At 41.6% G+C, this 21,000-nt stretch overlaps 1 protein-coding gene across 1 annotated transcript; it reads right to left on the bottom strand.

Moving 5' to 3' along the window:
* Positions 1 to 8,401: 8,401 nt before the first annotated feature.
* On the bottom strand, positions 8,402 to 20,427 carry CMPK1 (cytidine/uridine monophosphate kinase 1). The gene is made up of 6 exons (XM_054384094.1): positions 20,353 to 20,427; positions 11,934 to 12,080; positions 10,855 to 11,007; positions 9,269 to 9,345; positions 9,091 to 9,187; positions 8,402 to 8,607 (listed from the first exon to the last, which is right to left on the bottom strand). The coding sequence occupies exons 1-6, from the start codon at positions 20,425 to 20,427 to the stop codon at positions 8,566 to 8,568; spliced, it is 591 nt and encodes a 196-aa protein (XP_054240069.1). The 3' UTR covers positions 8,402 to 8,565.
* Between the last annotated feature and the right edge of the window lie 573 nt (positions 20,428 to 21,000).

Genomic DNA, 21,000 nt, shown 5'->3' with positions numbered 1-21,000 from the left:
AGCTAACGAATTGCTCGTGATGAAAGCAAAACCACCTAGCTAATTAAGGCTCTTCACATGCCTCCTGTCCACCTCATTAGCTGCTGTGGTGACCCTCTGTCTACTCCAAGAGCAGAAACCTACCTGTTCTCCAAAAAGGATTCGAAATCTTCCTTCCCCAGAGCAATTCTTATCACAGCGTCGTTAATGAATGAGTCATTTGTTCACTAATTGTCAAAATTAAGGTTATCTTTTAAAGTTATTATTATTAAAGTCACTTGTGCCTTATCACTTTAATTAGCTGATGTTCTTCTTAACTTCTAAAAACACATGCTATCTGAAGCATAATTATCTAGCCTTTAATTCTGCAGTAGTGATGGACATTAGCAGCTTGGACACGACTGCTGTGAGATGTCACAGCCTTCAAGGAGGACTGGACACCCAAACTGGTTTTGGTTCTCAGACTCTGCCTGCAACTATGTTAGCTTGTTCCTGAGGCACTTCTTTACCAGCACGAGCAGGTGCACTAAAAAATTGCACTGATGAACTTCCTTGAAAAAAATATTTTCTCAGGGGGGTTGTGGAGTCTCCTTCCCTGGAGACTTTCCAAACCCACCTGGATGCGTTCCTGTGTGGACTACTGTAAGTGCTGCTGCTCTGGCAGGGGGGTTGGACCTGATGATCTCTTGAGGTCCCTTCCAACCTCTGATACACTGTGAGACTGTGATACTTGGGACAAACAAGAGAACTTGTGGAATGACTCTGGAGGTAAATAACTCTCGACTCATCAAACCTATGCAGTAAGCTTGTCCTGTTAACTGCCTTGAGTTGGGAGCTCATTTGGTCAAATCTGAGCAGCTGTTCTTTGCAAGCAAAGGCTACTTCTGCAACTCATCTGGGCTGTGCTTCTACTGAGTTTAGAAGTCCCTTTGTAGATTAATCTTTCCACCTGTCACAGAATCACAGAATTATTGAGGCTGGAATAGAGCTCTGAGATCATCAAGTCCAGTGTATGACCTAACACCACCACACTGACTAGACCATGTCATCCAGGTTGCTTAGACAGTGGGAACACAGCTATGCATAGAGGAAAAGGAGAGCTCCTGCAAAGGGGCTGCAAACTCATTAGCTGCAAAGTCACTAGTTTCCAGCAGTGTCTGCCAGTGAAGTGACACAAGATCCAGATGTCACTGGAATAGCAGGAGATGCTGAGCCATCTTAGGAGACTGCTGTCAGTACTAGTCCTGCTCATGCTCAATACTCCCAATTACTAGCCAAATCCCAACACAAACCTGTGTCAATGTAACCCTCCCAGCAGCTCCAATCTCCTTTATCCTACACCAGCCAAGAGGCCAACCTCATCCTCTTCCAATTCTCCTACCCTGAGCTCTTCTTGGGAAGTGTGGGGCTATTACTGCTGAAGGATGCCCAGCTAGTTAGTAACTGCACAGCTGTGGCTGAAGGGGTAAACTAATCCATGTTTTCCCATCACAGTCTGCTGGAAGGAACAATAAGATGGAAGGGCACCTAGGAGATTTTAACAAAAACCATAAATCAACAGACAATTGAGGTTTTTGATTGTGTAGCTATAGTCACTTACCTCTAGAATTCCACAGTGAAAGGGAATTGGGTGCTTACCACTCAGCTTTTCCCTAGCAGCTGCCCTTTTAGTGCTCCCTCTGCCAGCCCAGGACAGATTTAACTTCTGAGGCATTCTGGGGTGGAGAGACAACAGAACTACTCTGCCGTGGTAGCAGGTATGTGACTCCAGCATTAATGGAGCTCAAGCCAGTCTCAAAAATTTGCCTAGTTGGTTCAGGGTGGGAATGCCAAAACTATAACGAACGTAATGGCACAGAAGAGGCACAATGATTAAGCTGGCCTCGTTTAGTTGCTCTCATTAGACGCAGTTAAATAAACTGACAAATGACCATGACGATCACTGTTGTCAAGCCACCAGTGCAACAGATCTCAGTGCGACATAAAATCCATCCAAACGTTTCTTTAGGAGGATTTTGCTTTTAGAGTTACACCGTTAAAACAAAAGTAGGCTTTTTAAAAAAAAAATTTTAGTTTTAGTTAAAAATCAGCTCTTGCAACAGATCCCGTTCAGTCCAGGCACGGCACTTAGAAGCTGCCTCCGCCTCCTCTCTGCGAGCCTCGCACCCCCCCTTGTGGCAGGTTGAGGCAACTGCCGTGCGAACAAAACCCCCTCTGGTGCCCTTTGGCTTCCCCAAAGAGCACAGCTAAACGCCCGAGAATGCTTTCAACTCCACGCACCGAACGACGTCTTCTCCAAGCTGTGAATTCCTGCGAACTAGAGATGTAAACAATTCCTGCCTCTCACTAGAAGTCAGCTGTGAGCAAGTATTTGCAAAGTAATCGAACTGGAGAGTGTAGAGGTGCGTGGCACGTTGGAACGGTTACACTCCCCAATCTTCATGTTTGTTTAAAGGTTACTTTTGGATGAAGGCTGGTTAGAGAATAAAGAACAGATGCTGAAGGCATCCATTATGTATTTTTGTAATTAGCAGAAAATCTCAGTACTTTTCTTAAAGAACATACATAATTTTGTGGGATGTTTATTGCTGGGAGCAAACTGCTCTTGCTGGCAAGAACAGCATCCAAGAGCCCGGGGAAGCTTCACAAGAAGTCATACATGGCAAGCCAAATGCAATGCTGCCTTCAGGAACAGCATTTAAAATCCTGAGCTTGCTGTCACAAGGAAGCGGTCAAATGCACTTTCTTTCCACAGAAATTTTTAAATTAGAAAGAACATGGTAAAATTATCCCTTTTGCTATGTTCCAGACATTTTGATTACCCAGAAAAATGTGGTTGCTGATTATACTTTGATTTGAATAATGCATCCAGGATGTTTCATGTAGTTGGTTTCTATGCCCAAGGACTTCCCCCATGGTGTGGCTACCATCTCGCCTCTCAGGATACTATACCTTAGGTTATCTTTACCCATCCAGGATGCATGGCTTGGAAAGCAATATGAAAGTAAGGAAGCCGCTACAGCACCCAGAAAGCATCTGACAGAAGATTGTGTGTCCAGAGTATGAGGTGGGGCAGCAGGTTAACGTTGGGCTGGGGCTGAAGAAAAGGCACTGATGGTTTCCATTGTATTCAAATGAAACCACAGGAGGCATTCAGAGGAAGACAGAGGTATTTGGATTAGAACATAACATGGACCTCAGGATACTTGGTGACCACGGCTGGAGACTTCAGCTGGTTCTGGTTTAAGATGACAACAGTAGTAACACCACCAATAGCATTCTTAAGAGAGAGCTCTATAGAGGTCAGTCAGGAAAGATGACCACTGCATAGCACATTCTCCAAGTATCTTGATAAGATCCTGATGGTCCCTAAATACCTCCATGGTAGATTAAGCTTTACTCCTAAGACTTGATTTCAGCTGAGAATCTATCCTAGAATCTCTTTTCACATCTCATGGCACTAAATAAAAGCACCTGCCAAGAACAAAAGTTGTTCAAGGTACCATTTCCATGTGCCATCCACACATCATTAGACTTTGGTGGTCACACAGCAATCTTTGCCATTTCTTACCACAGAGAAATTGCATTGTTCTAAAAAGCCCTCCAGAATAAAGCAGATAATATCTTCTGGGATGGTGCCTTGTATTTTCCAAGAGTTGTCTCACTAATACAAGAAACTGACCCAAACCCTCCTGCTTGTAAATTAGAAAGAAAAAGCACAACTCAGACTGGTATTTGGGTTAAGACTGAATGGTTCACACAATGTTTAAGAGGCTTTTTAGACAAAAGCAAGCTTTCTGCCAAACATTTGAGGGGGGAAAGAAAATTTCTGCATTGCTGTCTGAACACAGTCATAAACCAGGATGACAAAATTGCCTGGCATTGCTGCCCACAGTGAAACAAGCTTTGCATCTCATTCTTCACACAGCACAACTTAATTTGTCTTCACCCTTGCCACTTTAGCTTCTGTAACTTTGAAGACAAATTCCTGTCTTCAGCTCCTGAAATTCAAGGCTGAGTCTATCAGGAGACAGGCAACTTCTAGGCAGAGTCCTTCTGCATGAATTTCTATACAGCATAATAACGAAACAGCCAAACTAAATATGAGCATCAATGCTGTGCAGGACAGATATGTATCTAAAGCTGAAGTCTGACTAGTGAAGCAGAACTGACTGAGCTTCTTTTAAGCATCTTTCCTCCCCTCCTCAATCATCTCACTTGCCACCATTGAAGCATAACAGCTCATTGCTAGCTTAACATCTAGTGATTGAAGTTTTTCTCATGCAACTGCTGCTAAGCGCTGTGCTGAAGCAAGACAGACACATCTGATCTCAGATATAGGAGTAAAGAGCAGAGGCACAGCACTGATATTTTCTGTAGTTAAAGAAGGCAGAATGTGCTTTCTGTCAGTTCTGTGACAGATATGTACCTACTGTGTTGGCAGAAACAGGCTCCGATTGCTCCAGCCAAAGGGATTTAAACATTCTGGGGTTTTTGTGAGGACATAGAGAACAGTTAAGTGTAGCCCCTTCCCCACTGCAAAGAGCATCTGAAATTCAGAAATGTAAGGAAAAGGCATTAAAAGGCAAAAAGCAAAGAGGATAGTGAATGCATCAGCCAAGTAGATTAGAAGACTCAATAAAGATGCCTTTGTCACCAACAGAAATACTCCACAGACCACAGGCTGAAAATTACCATCTTAAACTAAGCAATCTGTGAAAAACAGCAGACAGCAGCAAGAATAAATTCATTTATGCCTCTCTGTCTCCACTGGAAGAATTTACAAGTGTCTGCAGATCAAAAGAGCATGAGAACTGCTGCTGTATGAAACCAGAAGTCTTAATATTTCTGTTGCTGTCTCCCTTGTTACCTGATTAGCTGAATCCTCTTTGCATCATCTTGCAGTTTTCAGTATTAGCTGTTAACGCTGGGATCTTACAGCCCCAGGTGCTGCACCATGTCTTGAAGAAATAACCTGGCCATGCATTGGTCCCCACACAAAGCAGGTGGCCAGCTGAGTAGTTATGGATCATAGCTTTCAAAAAAATCTGTATCACAACAGGGACCAAACCAGTAATGAACTTCAAACTAAGCAGAAAAGTAATCCCCTAAGCTGCAACTTTCCTAAATGCTGGCAGCTAGAAACTTCCAACTGGTAATGACAGCTGGCAGCTCCAGTCTGAACTGAGGGTTTGGGGGTTTTTTTGCCATTTAACTCTCCCATTCTCCCCAGTTCAGTCCAGGCAGCAGCAGACAGATGTTCCCACTGTTGTGGAGACTCAATATTTTTTGTGAGACCTTGGAACTCCCTTATGAGCCATCTCTTTTTATTAAGGACAAATGCTGCTAGTGGGTAATCTTACACAGGGGCAATCCTCAGCTGCATGCTTATGGTTTTCCTTTACTGTCCCCACTTCACCAAATTGGCACCTTTTGGGCAGAGATTTTCTGTTCCAGACACCCACTTCTGGGAGTGGGAAGTTTGTTCGGGGGAAAACATTCAATTGGTCCCCAAAGAGATGCTACAGCCTCAGGGTGAGGCTTCAGCAAGTTTGGTCTATGTACTTTTACCAGAAGGAAGATGCCCACCACTGCTGGAAAAGGCCCTGCTTTTCCCCACCTCTTCCTGGCCAGCTCTGCAAACCTTTCCAGAGTAAAATTTCAAGATCAACATGCTGGTTACTGGAAACCAACATGTGAATAAAAACAAAAAAACATTTTGTGAAAAAACTTTACACAAAACATGAAGACATTTTAAAATAAGCCTGGCAACTGCTCAGTTGGTTTTATAAAGGATATTATTCTGTGTCAAGCTCCTTTAAGTCTTGAATGTAGCATGTAGGCATGCACTGCAAAACAGCAGAATGGCAGTCAGGAAATCAGCTGGTGACTGAACAAGGAAGCATGAGAAATAAAAGCCAAAAAGCATCTCCATCAGCAGCTGCACAATAGGTTTGTGTTTCCTATGCCACTTAAAAGTCTCCTTTCTCTCATAGGTGTGCCAAATGAATTTGCACAGCAGAGCTATACCAAGAGAGTGATCTGATAAACTTTACAGTCAAGAAATGATACCAATTCCACAGGTGCTTGCCTGATTTTATCCTGTGTCTAACAGGGTCTTTAGAACTTCAGTTTTGAGGGTGAAAATGGAACCTTCCTACACATACCTGTGCATACACAACCATACAAGGCATATAACACAAATAAGCACACACTTCATGTAGGTAAATAAAGATGAAAGATATCCCTTGTGACAGATCACTGTAAGCCAAGCACTCATATTAAGCCACAGAACAAAATTTATTGCATCTCCTCCAATTCTTTGTACAGTTTTGCTGCTAAACAGAGACAAACACATTGGCATATAGCCTTTAATCTTTATTTCAATCATAAAACTGACTTGGAAGAATTGGTAACACATTTAATGGCATTTTCAATAAATAAAATGACAAAAAAAGTCTAGTCCTTGCACAGACACAATACAATCCACTCCAAGTTCAGTATTGCCAAAACAATTGGTTTTTACTAGAAAAACTTGCTCCAAAAGTTTGGTTTTCCCTTTGTTTCAGCACTTGAATACACAGAAAAGTACATGATGAGAGAAAACAGATACTCTGTTCTGAACAGAACTTGTAAAAACCAGTAACTTAGAAACAAAAGATAATTGAATCTCTCCAATGAGGTTAAAGAATCCCGTGTGAAGTCTTTTGGCCAAACCCCCCTGGATTCTAACCTTCATATCAACACATGCAGTTTTACTGGATCCTATCCTATTTGCCAGCATACTTAGGCAGTTAGAATTAAATTCCATGATTTGTATTTTATTTCTTTTTAAAGGGAATTCATACAGTGAAAGCATTAGCCTCCCAAACTCACAGAAGCAGCCATGGTCCATATGGTCTGCAGTAGTAAACTGCAATTTGTGCTGAGTCTGTTGTTTGAAGAACTACTACACTGAAGAAAGACCCTCAGCAAGATGAGCACTCAGGCAAATACAAATCTGCCTGCACAGATCAGATTGCAGGATGAGGACCAACATGTCTGATTCTAATTAGAAGCTGGGCTTAATCTAAAGCTTTTCCAAAATAAAGTCATCAGTAAAGAAAAGCTGAACCCCAAGGCCTTCAAACTGCAACTCCTTGTAATTTGCAACATCTATGTGTGTGTCACAAATCAGTTGCAGTGCCAGTTAATGCAGGAAGAGCCACTCTATTACTAAAATTAGTCAAAACACTCATCTTCAAGCCTTCTGGGGCCTTCTTCAGTCAAAGCTTAGGGCATGCAAAGAATGCATAGTTGGGCCCCATCAGACCCACACACAGTGTACAGGGGAGAGAAAAAGGTTACTTTAAACAAAAAGGCAGAATTACACCACATCTGTGCAAACATTTAAACCAGTTTGTTTCAGACAGTTATCTGCTTATTCCAGCTATTGCTGCTGACTGTACTTGGCTACATTATGAAACAGGACCCAATTTGTTTAAAGGAATTGAACTTTTTTTTTTTCCTGCAGGAATCTCTCCCCTCAACTGAACACATCATAACAAAAGTGCAATAATTTACAATCTTTTCAGTCAGACAGCTATTAAAATCATACACATTTAGGGAAACAAATCCACTAGTTTAACCATAAAAGTATTTCCCCAGGTAACAAACCTTAAAGCACTCAGTAACACAGTATTTCAATAATAATAATAATAATACAGAAAATCCCTTCCACTTGTTACAGAAGACAGAACTGTTACAAGATTTTCCTCATTGTGCACTATTCAAGAGTTCTGCCATCTTCTGAAGGCCATGCTGTAATTAAGAATATAACTATCATTTAAAATAAATGAGTATGCAAATACTGACCTGACTTTGAAATTACATTCTTAACCTTTTGCAAATGAAGACAAGGTAAAACCCAGGGCCGTGTTATCCAGGTACTCAAGAACTTGCAAGACAGTTTAACATCCAGAGTCATAAGAAAGCACCACTTTCCATAAAGTACTTTGTGTGTCTATTGCTGAACAGCAGCTTAAATAGATTTGTGAGAACTACTAAAATAGATTCTCGTGCTAAGTGTAGCTTGACTTACAGAATTCAGGTTTGGGAATAACAGGGAGCTTCGTGACAAACTTAATACTCTGAGAAGATTTCTGCTAAATTTGGTCCAACTATCTGAAAACCAAACAAGGGCACATGGGTCCCTCCTTGTTTAATGCTGCTGTTTAGCTGATCCTTTAAAAAAAAAAAAGAAAAAAGAAAAAGAATATGGCAATAAAGAATAAGAAGGGCTGCCCACAACAGGCACAGAACAGTGACAGAATAGTTTCATCAGAGAGATGTTTTAACTGTGTTTTTGCCATGTAACTGAACTTGTACTAATGAAGAACCCTGGAGTTTATATACTATAGCCACAAGAAATGATCTCCTATTAAAAAACAGATCCATTTGTTATTAACTGCTTTTCCAATCATCGTTAGATATGTGAAAAAAAAAACAATTTAAAAAATACTTTAAAACAATTACAAAGAGTGGACTGCAGTAGCAGCTATTCAAGCAAGATTCAAGCACAAGTTTAAATAACTTTCAAGCTGGGAATTAGCCTTCTTTGTCAAAAATTTGCACAACTTTTTCAAAAACCTAAAAAGAGAAAGAAGAATATTAATTCTATGAAGTGTTAGCCAAACAGTTACTTTCAGTTAAATCAATACACACAGCAATTGACAGTTAAAAAAAAAAATAAATGAAATGTTTTTCTTAGAACATTCACAGTAACTCTTTAATAGAGAAACTGGCATCAGTTCTGGGAAACTGAGACACAAGAGCAATATTACTTCAGAAAAGCAAAAGCTCATGAAAGTGAGAAAGACAAGACACTGTTCAACACAGTAATACTGAAAATGTGTTTAGTCCTGCTCATGTTCAAGCAGAACTAATCAATTTCTTAAAGCCACTGACACCCTAATCAGTTCTGCAAGAGTCAGAGTGTTCCACAACCTCCCTCAGCAATACACATCAGTGCTTAATCAGAACACTAACCACACATACACACAGCCCAGAAGAATGCCAAAAATCTGTACTCTGCCACTATCATGCTCATGGCTTTTTGGCTTACATACTTACTTCATCAACAGATTTAGAGGCATCCACTTTTCTGACTTTTCCCATTCTTTCGTACAACTCTATTATAGGCTTTGTAGACTGCAGATATGTATGAATTCTAGGAGCAAGCAGAGGGGAACAAATCACTACATAGTAAAACAGAAAACAGAAGGGAACTCAGAAGTTTTGAAGGCACTACCTCTTTTCCAGACTCTCACGATTATCATCACTCCTACCACTGCTCTTGCCTCTTTCAAGACAGCGGCCAATACAAATCTACAAAAAACATCAGAAGGATGATCACAACCAAGAACACAAGATACTATCTTGAAGGCAGGAACAAAAAAAATCCTGAAAATCTAAGTAGGCTTGAGACACAAGATACTGTACAGAACTGGTGGATGTAGCCAGAATTCACATGGAAATTTAAGACACTTCCAGAGAGAAAGGATGAATAGCTTTACACTTCATCGGTGTATTAAAATGGGATTAAGGTCAAAATAAAAGCAACATCAAGCTCTGTAGCATGGCTAGGTCTCCAACTTGAAATGTTTAAAGAAGGAAATATCTGATATTAAAGGATGCATTTATATTTTCTAAACAGCAGCAAGCCGAATTACACTGCTAACATATGCCTGCACTGAAAGGGAGTCACTGTATAATCTCCCAGGAATTTTGTAAAGCTACATACTACTAAGTTAGTGTAAATTAAAGTTTTCTTACTTGGTGTTGTTATAATGAAGACTTTAAAAAAAAAAAATAAAAATTGAAGTAGAAATTAAAGAACTAACCATAGTTAGCTGCCCAATGAACTAAGTTTTGAAACAAAGTAAGGAACATTGACACATGTACACTTCATGTATACATTTGTCATACTCATGCAACAGGACAGTGATTAAAAATTATATAGTAAAAAACCCACACAACATCATGTAGGCATTGTTGTCTGTTTTTAGATCTAGTAAAAAAACCCCAAAGAATCCCAAAATTAACATCTCACAAAGTGAAATATAAAATCAAAAATGTTAAGTTGTAAAATAGAAAACACAGCCTCTCACTTGTTCTTTCAGATTTAAATATAATTGCACTTAAGTAAAAAAAAAAAAAAAAAAAAAAAAAAAAAAAAAAAAAAAAAAACAGAGCCCAAAACGTCTCAGGAAATTGGGAAAAAAGAGTAAAAGGGAAAAAGTTAGCTTAAGGTACTGGGATTCTGGTATCAGTTTTTATGCCTCAAGGGCACTGACATATTAAAAAGACAGCATCTTATGGCACTTGTTAAATGAATACAATGTATCACTGTCAAAACGCCCTTGTAATCTAATGATTAGCCTAATAAAACGTGGATTACTGGCTATCCTATAGCACAGCTCTTGACTATCAAAATAAAGACTGCTGCTGGCAGCACTTTAAAATTAAGGCAGACATCACTATCAAGTTCATTTTGGATTAAACAGCACCAAGAGTAAACAGAGCGATGTTTTCTGAGCGTTAACCAAGTAATTTTATACAATGTAGTTCAAGTTCTAATGAATTTTCCTTATGACTGCAACTGCCTTCAGTATTTCTTAAATATTTATTTGCACGTATTTATTTATCCCAAGGGTCTATTTCAAAACCACGCAGCCCTTCATCTGCAAAAAATAAGTTGCCAAAAAAAATCCTTGAAACGCACAGACCAAGTTTTCCTTCTACCCTTCCATCAGTCCATTCGCCGCAGTCTTTTGTTCTTGAATGATTCTCATATCATAGGAAAAAAGGAAGTTACAGAAGGAGAGACTTCATTACCTCGTTGTCACAATCAAAAAAGAGAACAAAAGAAACATCAGCCTTTCCATCCATAGTCTTCTCCCAGCCTTGAAGATTATCTTCATTCCTGGGAAATCCATCAATCAAGAATTTGTTCTTCTGGGAATTGGCAGCCATTGTTTGATCCATAGCCTGGTAGAAGAGAATTCAATTCACGATCTCCTACACATACAACCATTTATCTGCTTATTAAATTACTCCCCAAATGTTGACATGGTAAATTGAGAAGTATTCATTTTAGGATTATTACACATTTACAAAATACAATTTTGTTTTACTTTCAGTACACACTAATTAATTCACACTAATTAATTCACTGATACACCAAAACAGCCTTCTTTCAAACCGAATTCACTGTTTCATAAAGCTCCAAACACAACCCCAGCTTTAAAGTTAATTAATTTAAAGTTGTTATACAAAAAGGTGCCAAAATATCCCTAGTCTAAAGTTAACTCTAATGGAAGAACTCCACTAGAATTCAGTGCTGTGAGCAACAGAAGCCTTTTCTGTGCCATGGTTTAGATAGTCATGAGGTGTAGGGTGACAGGTTGGACTCAATGATCTTTGAGGTCTCTTCCAATCTTCTTGACTCTATGATTCTGATTCTTTTCCTGGACATATATTAAAGGCCAGAGTTTTCCCTTCCACATTAGCAGGTGCTCTTCTCCTGTCTATTTTAATAAAACTTGCAGAAACTTAGTACCCTTAAGACCTCCACCCTCCACTCAACTACAACGAGCTGACCAACAGGTCTAAAAGCTAGGTAATGGAAATGAGAAATAAGAGTTTTACTGACTTCCCTAGAGCCACTGAGAAAACAAAATAAAAACAACCCATTCCCACAAATCCTCAGGTATCAGAGGTCACCACCTACTGCCCTCCAACCTGCCAGAAAGAAACATGAGTAATTGCTAAGAGAAGCCCTCTATGTAGCGTGCACCTAGGCGTCTGCCATTTCATACTATTCACACCAGAGGGAAGGCAATCCTTCCAGGATACAACCACTCTCCTGCTTACCCCGCAAGAGTGAGCCAGCAAGGAAATTGCCCTCTCCTTACCCTTTTCAGCAAGCTGATTGTTATTTCAACTGGTACAATTTCCCCCTCCTTAATGTAGCTCTCGATGAGTTCTCCGTACTGTGAGCCTGGCCTTTTCCGTTCGTCTCGCAGGAGGTCACCGGCGGAAAGGTGCGTGTAGCCGTATTTCTGAAACGGGCACAACAAGCAGGCAGAGACTCCCTTGAATCAGGATCCGTGCAAAGGTAACGGCAGTCAACAGTGCCAACCCCGTTTATCTCTGCATGGCAACAGAAAAACACAGGGAACAGCATCTTGCTAGCGACGGATCTGTTCCATTAGTGCGTAGTGACAATACAGCACACTGCACGCTGAAAGGGGAACAGTAGAGAGATTCTTGGGTGAAACGCGCAACATGGCTTTGGTCAGGCGTTTGTGTACTCTTTTCAAAGGTAATTTTGTCGTGTTTGGGAATAAGACCATCTCAAAATCTCAAGGTGCTTCCTGAAGTGTCAGGCTGCACAGAGATGTTTAACGATTACAGCCATATCCCATCCTAACAGTTCCACTCTAAGTGGTCACCAGTTACTGGGTTGAGTCTTGATTTACAAAGAGAAGAAATTGAGATAGTGCCATCCCTTGCTGTGCTGCACAATAGGTTTGTAATTTTATCTAATTACCTACATAAGATGATTCCAGGTCCTTTGGAGCTGGAGGAATGTTTCAAACACTGCAGTAATCAGAAATCCTTACATTCCTATTGTGGTTCTGGCACCAGCCTCCTCCTCTACCTTGGTCAGCTCACTTGTAACTCTGCATCCAATACCACAGTTACACACAGTCCTACAAATTCACTCCTCCAAATCCAGCCCTACACACCTGCCCCTGCTATCTCCTTTCCTGAGATGGATGTGACAAACTGGGATGGCAGCCCTTGGAGGAAACTAGTGCCTCCTCCTAATAATGATATGGCAGATGAAGGCAAACAGCTAGACTGGTGCCACCTTATGTCACACCATGTTCAGTAAACACAAAGAGAGCAGAGATCAAGTCCAAATCTATCAATTTGATATCAGTATGTAGGAAAACAGCAAACACCATTACTCTTATTTTACCCCAAACTACACCTAAAAACAGTTGCTAACACAAAAGTATTATGATGTCATTGACAATCATAAATAGACACTCAGTGCAAGCATACAAATACACTCTTACCAAAGATAAATACAGGGTTATGAAGGAAATTTCAGAGCAGAAAACAATCATTTCCTCAGATTACTTAACACCATGATAAAACTAACCAAGTGTACTATGCTCCCTGATCAAACAACAGTTCATAACAATAGGCAATAAAGCTATTTCCTTGGTGATTACCTAAGCCAGCTATATGTCCAAAGCAGAGTACACCTATACATACTCATCCTAAAGCTGTCACACAAAACAAAATTAGCAGCAAAAAACCTCAAGGTTATCAGCTTGGTTGCAGCAACATCCAAAGCAAATTTCAAACAAGGTGCCTGAGCACCATACTAACATGACTACATACTTCCTAAGGCTGGGAACTTGGGATTTAAAAACTTGGCTACTGGACTAAGTACAACAGAAATATTACACAACCCACTAAGTGACTTTAAAAACATTTTAGTTGCTTTCCAATTTCATCCACAAAAGCATGGAAAGTTAGTTCTGCAGTAGTCATAATTTAAGAAGGGATATAATTACCTCAATCTCCACAACTCTACGCAGCTGGCCAAAAAAAAAAAAAAAAGAAGCAAGATTTTGCTCCAAATAACTGTGAAGAAAAAGCTCCAAAGACATCCTCTATAAGCTCACTGTACTCCTGCTTTAAAGTGCACTGCATTTGGATATGCCTATTTAATTGCAAATCTAAACACTAACTATAAAGTAGAGAAGCCATAAACCAGAATAAATCTTTCCTTATAAGCAAGAAACTTCCCTCTGCTCTACCCTAAATTAATGTGGTTCTTCTTGCTAAAGAAAAATATTATTTTTAACATCAAGTTCCTACAAAGGAGAAAACAGGAGGAAAATATAATCCTTTTGGTTTTAGAGGATTACCAAACCATTTAATTTTCCTTGGCATTTCCCTTCTCATGCATGAAAACAAAATCGAGTCAGACAATTTTTGGAATTCTCTGCCTTCTGCAATAGCAAACTCAAATAGTTTTTAACAGCTGAACAGGAAAGTAAAAGAAGTGTTTTAAAGTGCTGTTGTATAAATAGACTTGTTTTAGGTAATAGCAAAATGTATTCTAGAGTAACCTTCAGAACGGATTAACCAGGCAATAAGAAAAACAAACCTATCCTTCAGGGGCAAAACATCTATTTGTTAACTGCACTGAGTTGAGAGCCAAAGAAAACACATCAGCTTAAACAAAGCAAACAAGCACAGAGAAAGGCTTGGCTGCTGCTCCATACACAGAAGGCTTCAGAGAATGGTGCTCATGCTACCCTTGCCAGTTTTAATCAAATACAGGACACAAAGTTTTCTTTCATCTCAGGTGAGATAAACCCTCAGCAAGTGTCCTGAATTGCAGCAGATTGTCCAGTCCCCAAGAGTTCACAAAGGAGACTGTGATGTAACTGCACAAAAACCGGAGCAAAATACTCTCACATCCTGCCAAGGTTTGCATTGTGCCAGCACGACTTTCCAGCAGTGCCAAGTACATCTTGATGCAATCCCCAGAACGTGACTTGTGGCAACTACTGCCTAATTCTTCTCCTCCAAAATCAGAAAGGGAGCAGTACTGTGGCTGCAAAACAATGAAAAAGCAGTTTCTCCAGTTCTGAAGGATGCATGAATGATAGATTCATAATGTCAGACTGAAAGGAAGACTTGAAATAGAAACTAGGTTACTGTTTTTTTTTTTTTCCAAACACTTGGATGCAAAGCACTTAAAATCTGGACAGAGATTTAGAGTACACAGAAGAAAAAAAGGAAGTATAAAATCAACTATTCTAAAACTTATTTGACAGATGTTTTCTGCCATGCTGGTGGACTGGTGTGCTGTTCTACAAGAAGAAAAAAAGATTAAATGAGTAAGTTGCTATTACCCAAGTTCTCATTATTTTTAAAACTGTTTTTATATTTGGAGAACCGTAATCCACATCTCTTACAGAAAATAACTGAATGAAAAAGAAAAAAGTCAGCTGTCTTCAGCACCACTGTAGACATCTTGCTCCTTGGCTTTCAACAAAATAAAAAAAAAAAATTTAAAATCAGTGATGTGGAACAGAAAGCTTAGATTCCTATCAATCCCATCTTAGAGGTGTTACTCAGTACTTAGCAGTGCTGTAGAGATCAGAACAAAACTTTGCTGCCTTGTTTGTCTCACAGGCCTGGTACATCAACCCTCATTCAGCAAGGCAAACAGGGACATGTAAGCTGTATGCTTCACATCTCCAAATTACAATCCAAGGCTCTCTGGGATGCCCTTCTCTCCCGTCCTTCTAGCTTGCTTCTGTCAGCTGGGATTTGCAACTTCCACTCTGCAGACAGAACAGCCTTTGTTTCAGTAAATACACCACACAGATGAAAACAAGTGAAAATACATGACTCATATCTGTGTCACACTTCAATAAGGTGGAGCCTGCCCCAGCAATCTTCTCAAGGAAGTAAGAAGTGATCAGTGGGGTGCAGCAGCTGCTGCTAGGACTCCTCACGCTGCCAGCTTCAAGGGGCACAAGGTTTACTTCTGATTCAGCCCTGTGTGGGCAAGCAACAAATCTCTCCACTAAACACACAGCTTGAGAGATCCTTAAGTGAGCGGAAGCCAAGAAAAAGTAAGAGAAAGACAAATTACTACTTTGACCTTGACTCCTATCTTGGCCTATCATTGTCACCCTGAAAATGAAAGTCACAGGTCTTAAGATAAAACACAAACTTTTATTGCCCTAGTTCAGACCTGTCATAGCTCATGCAACCTTTAGAACTAAACTTTGTACATACACCATTTAAGAACTAGTTAAAATAAAAATAGAACTATGCACAGCCTGCAGCCTTTGAAGTTCTGTTTAAACTTACAGGGTTTGTAGCAAGTTTTGTCTGTCCTATTAGCAATTAGCACACGGAATTAATATTTTGGGGTAAAAACCTTGTCTCCTATTCCAATTTAAAAAAAAAAAAAGACAAGGACACTTTAAGAGTTTGAAATATTCTCTTGCCTCTGGGGGAGGAAAAAACAAACAAACAAACAAAAAACCACATTAACAAAACAAAACACACAAAGGAGATCCCACTGACAGTGCTCTCAGAGAACCAGGGACAAATAGAGCAGCCCACTGCTTCAGGAACGCTGAGCTCAATGAAAGGCACCCAGTATGTTTGGGCAAATCAAAAATTCAGTGCCCAGTGTTCTACAAAATGGAAGTGTATAGAGATAAATCTTCAGGGAATAGATTTAAATGATCACTCCCTATGTTTTAAAAACTCCAAAGTTCAGAAACATCAGCTTGTATTTGAAAAAACAACTATGAGAACTTAAGGCTAAGTAGAATGCCAATACTTGTCATTTTTGAAAGGGATTTCAGAAACTGAGTTTTATTTGAAGTCTCTCAATGGGCCTCCAGAAGGCAATTAACTAAAGACGACAAAACTGAAAATTCATTGCTACTTTCAGAGGAGTGTTTCTGATACAGTAAGTTCTCCTTTGCACTGTTTTCTTTGCTTTATTGTATATCCCAAAGCAACTTAACAGCCTCTTCCAACTCAATATTAACTTACGCTCTTATAAATGGAGAAGGGTCAGCATCTCACCTTGTGGAATTTTAGATTTAACCACAAACACACTGGATAGGGCTGTGGTGGAGGTGAATTATATTTTAGGTACATTGAGAAGGATGTCTGGCATGCCCCCAAATCCCTACAAAATCACTTTGCCAAAACAACAAACAAAATGCAACTCAGATCTTGCTTGCAACAAAAACAAATTATTCACTTATTATTTTTCCCAGCAACCAAAGAACTTTGTATTTCAGGCAAAGGTTGTAAAGATTTAAGTACATGAAAGCAAGTTTTGTGCCGATCTGAAAGTATTTTTTCCCTTGACTTTATCACAACAATTTTATAAGCAAAGTTCAAAAGTCAGGAATAAAACACATTCATTCTGTGCTACACAATCTCACAGTCACAGAAGATATAAATACCATGAAAAGTGTGAAGGTTATTGCAAGAACCTGCTTCCTAATAACATCATTCAACTACCTTCTCAAATACTCTGCCTCACACAACTGCTGTGCACCAGTCCATACGATGGCAAGCTCCTCCTAACAGAGCTGTGGAAGGTTTCAGGAGTTAATCTGCAAAGCTGGAAGGGAGAGGATAAGAACTTAAGAGGGAATTCTGCTTCATCCTTTCCTAAATAGGAGGAACTGGTCCAGAGCAAGAGTTCTGCTGCATTTGCATTTCAGTGACGACTCTGTGAGCCTGTGGAACGTACATGAGTCTTCTCTCCATATCAGAGAAACACAACTTGCTTCAGTCTCCTTCAGCCTTATCTGTGAAGATAAAGTGACCTAATCGCTTACCATGCCCTTTCGTATACTGTGTCAATAGCCATTTCCACTTCCTATTGCACCTTCTTCCCTCAAATCATTTCTCCAGAATGAGGGACTCCAGCACACACATACTGAGCAGCTATGATTTAGACTAGTATCTAACAAATATGTATCTCACCTACCACATGTGATAGCCATTTCCCTTTCCTGGGAATGTAAGCATCATCAGCAAAATAATTACAATGCTTCTTTGAGAAATCATTCCCAGGTAGTATGTAATATCCCCTTTAATCAACAGAACATAGCTACCCTTGGTTTTTTTAATAAAATCCTTTAATGGCAAGATCTCACTTCAGCAATGTGAGACTTCTTCCACATGTGATGTGCTCTGTCCCAAATCTCTGTCATGAATAGCAACTGAGAAGTATTTATAGCTCATACTGACTTTCTGTGCAGCACAAACTGCAGATTTACAGCCAGATACTGGGTCAGATTCCTTCCAAATGTTAACTAATATTATTCTGTCTATTTACAACATAGATGAAGGCAATTTATTATCATATAGCATACTCTTTTCTCTGTAGCAAGCTGCCAACAAGGTTTAAAATCCAAACAAAAATACACCTTCAACCTGAAGGCAGCATTGACTGTGGAGAGGCTTCTCAACTGCCCACACCAGGGCTCTAGCTATGGGGCTGTCAAGGGCCAGGCCAAGGACGATTGCTTCAAAAAGATGCTGCTCTACAGTACCTCTGCTGCTTTTAATCCACACTTCTCTGTCCAGGTATCCTTTTCTAAGTGTTCCAGCAGTTTTCTCCCTTCAGCCACCTCAAACCCTCACAGTTTAGGCAGCAACTCTTGCAGAAGTGTCCAGGCAAGCACGAAGGCTGTCCACTGCAGCCAGCGGGTCTGAGTGCTTTCTACTGTCAACGCACTGACTTCAATAAACTTCTTTCCATGCAGTGAATTAAAGTAAATTTACCTTTATTAGTGTCTGGACTTCCCTTTTCAGGCTTAAAAAATAAAATAAATACTGCACAAGCAAAGTTAACTTTCATTTTTAAGATGCAAATACAATTTGAGGAGCAATGACTCATTTCGACTCCTCCTAATAAAGTGGTCATTAGCCAGTTTTATTAGCCTATCATGCCAAACTTCTAAAAATAAGCCAGAGGCCACACAAGGTACTTCAGCCCTGAAGCTACATTAATGGTTTGGTGAAAGCCATTATTGACAACCTACAAAATTCCCCTATAATTTAAGCTCATTTGTTTGCTATGTGCCAGAAGCAGAGTTTGACCTCACCAAAAAGCCTTTATGAGTGCTATGAACCTTTCATTCCACCAGTTAATTTAATGAATAAAGTGGTTTGAATGAGAGTCTATAATTTGAGGTTAAACTCCTTCAGAACTAAACTCATAATGGCGTATTTCTGTCTGGACCAAATTTGTGTAACTTAGTTATACAGACTGAGATATAATGACAGCATCCAATAGCACTGCCAGGGCATTACCAGAACAGATGACACCAAGCATGCCTGTGCCAGGAGCTGTGGGTTTATTTCCCCCAGTAGTTTCAGAAAGATGGGTATTGCCACAGTTCTTAGTGTTTTCTTTCTATGTGGGTATGAATAAACTTTAACCTACATGAGTCTCAACAAAGAAAAATAAATACAACTTCTCCCAGGGAAGGGAAAACTGTTTCAAATCCAGTATACACCCATTTGGAAGAACTGAGCCTTAACTACTTCTGTATAATTACCCACTTGAATATGATGCAATTATGCCTGTGGGTTTTGGTTTTTAAAAGGATAGTGCTACACCATCCAGCATTCACTGTTCTTTCTTAGATAGTTGCTCTATCCCAAAGGGCTGCAAAACTGTATTTGGAAAATTTAAAATATGAATAACATAACATAAGGTCTTCTCAATCTATATAATGAGTTCTGGGGTCTTTGAAAAGAAAGAACAAGATTAACCATCTATGGGGTCAGGACATCCCCTAACATATTCTGTCATAGGAAAAAAAAAAAAAAGTAGTTCTATTTTAAACGTCTTACTTTCACAACTTACAGAGATGGCACTGAGTCAGAAAACCAACACAATGTCTACCAGCTCTTACATCTACAGGACAGGCTTCGGAAGACACATACACTGATGCCGTACATTTGAAGTCAAAGTATTGCCACCCACTGCAAACCACATCACCTCCACTCCTAGGCCACAACACCGGCAGCCCGAGGCGTGCAGGTGGCGGCTCTGCAGTCACCTACACGGCCACGCAGACGTGTATAGGGCCACGCAGACATGCACCGAGCCACCCACATGGGCTGGGCTACAAGACTGGTCTGACCACCGCCCAGGCTGCCAGGAGCCTCTCCAGGGCCGCGGGCGCGTCCCCCTCCCAAGAACAGCGGACACCGGTGCTCCAATCCAAACTGCTGCCGTTAACGCCACGATGGAGCAGCCTTCAAATCCCGAACGGGTTGGGTATCCCACTGCCCAGAGTGGATGCCAAGTACAGGCCGACCACCCGCGAAGTGGGATCCCGGGGAAGGGGACTGAGGAAATAAAAGGCAGGAGAAGGAAAAGGGCCGACCCCTGGCTGGGCCGCCTGAGAGGGGCTGGAAGGGTAGCGGAGTGCTGAAGCAGAGGCTGCCCTCGTCGTTTCGCCGGCTAACGGGGAAACGCGGGGCAGTTACTTTGTATTTCATCGCCAAGAGCCGGACCAAAGCCAAACAGGAGCCCAGACCTGAAGAGAAATACGGGGCCGGGCGAAGGGGACACGCCACTCCTCCAGGAGAGGCGCGGACCTTCCCGGGAGGGCCTATAGCCCTCAGTGTGCCCCACGGCTGTGTCCGCAAAGCCGCCCATAGCCACAGCCTTGCGGCACGCCGGGACACACTTCCATTTCCCCCTCTCCGGTGGCGGTTTGCTGCCCTCACCTCCACAATGCGAGCGCACTGCGTCCCCTTGCCCGCCCCGGGCCCGCCGAGGACGAAGACAACAACGGGCTTCATGAGGAGAAGGAGGCGGCGGCGAAGCAGCAGCAGGACAGCGGCGTCGGGGCGGCGGCCAGGAGGCGGCCGTAGAGCAGGCGGGGAGCAGCGGGCACTGAAGCCAGGACTGGGGATGTGGCTGAAGCAGCACCGCCGCCGCGCACCCGCTGCTGGGCTGTCCCTGCTGAGGGAAAGTGCTTCCGGGTCCGCGGTGGCGCGCGCCGACCGGGCGGGGCGGGCACGTGCGCGCAGGGCCGGTAGCTGTGGCTCTGCCATCCGGTGCGGACCGTGCAGAGCGGCCGTACCCCTGTACGCTGTGCGGAGTAACGCAACGCGCTTTCCTCCTGGCCCAGGGTACAACGTTTAATGCACCATCTTTCCGGTGAATTTGCTCCCAGAGCAGCACCGGGACTGGGGCCATGCAGCCGGACCGTATCGCTGCCGCACGGTCCGCCCCATGAAGGCCTTGCCGCGCCCCTTAGCCAGTCATCGTGTCCCGGCAGTGAGCACAACCGTGTGCCTTGGTGCAGGCCCTAGCTCGGCAGTGGGGAGTTGCGCGTCGCTCCCGCCTCGGGGCACGGGCTGGGAAAGGCC

The sequence above is a fragment of the Indicator indicator genome, chromosome 10 (assembly GCF_027791375.1).
Source record: "Indicator indicator isolate 239-I01 chromosome 10, UM_Iind_1.1, whole genome shotgun sequence".
Lineage (NCBI taxonomy): Eukaryota > Metazoa > Chordata > Aves > Piciformes > Indicatoridae > Indicator > Indicator indicator.
This window is presented reverse-complemented; position numbering and strand designations above follow the sequence as displayed.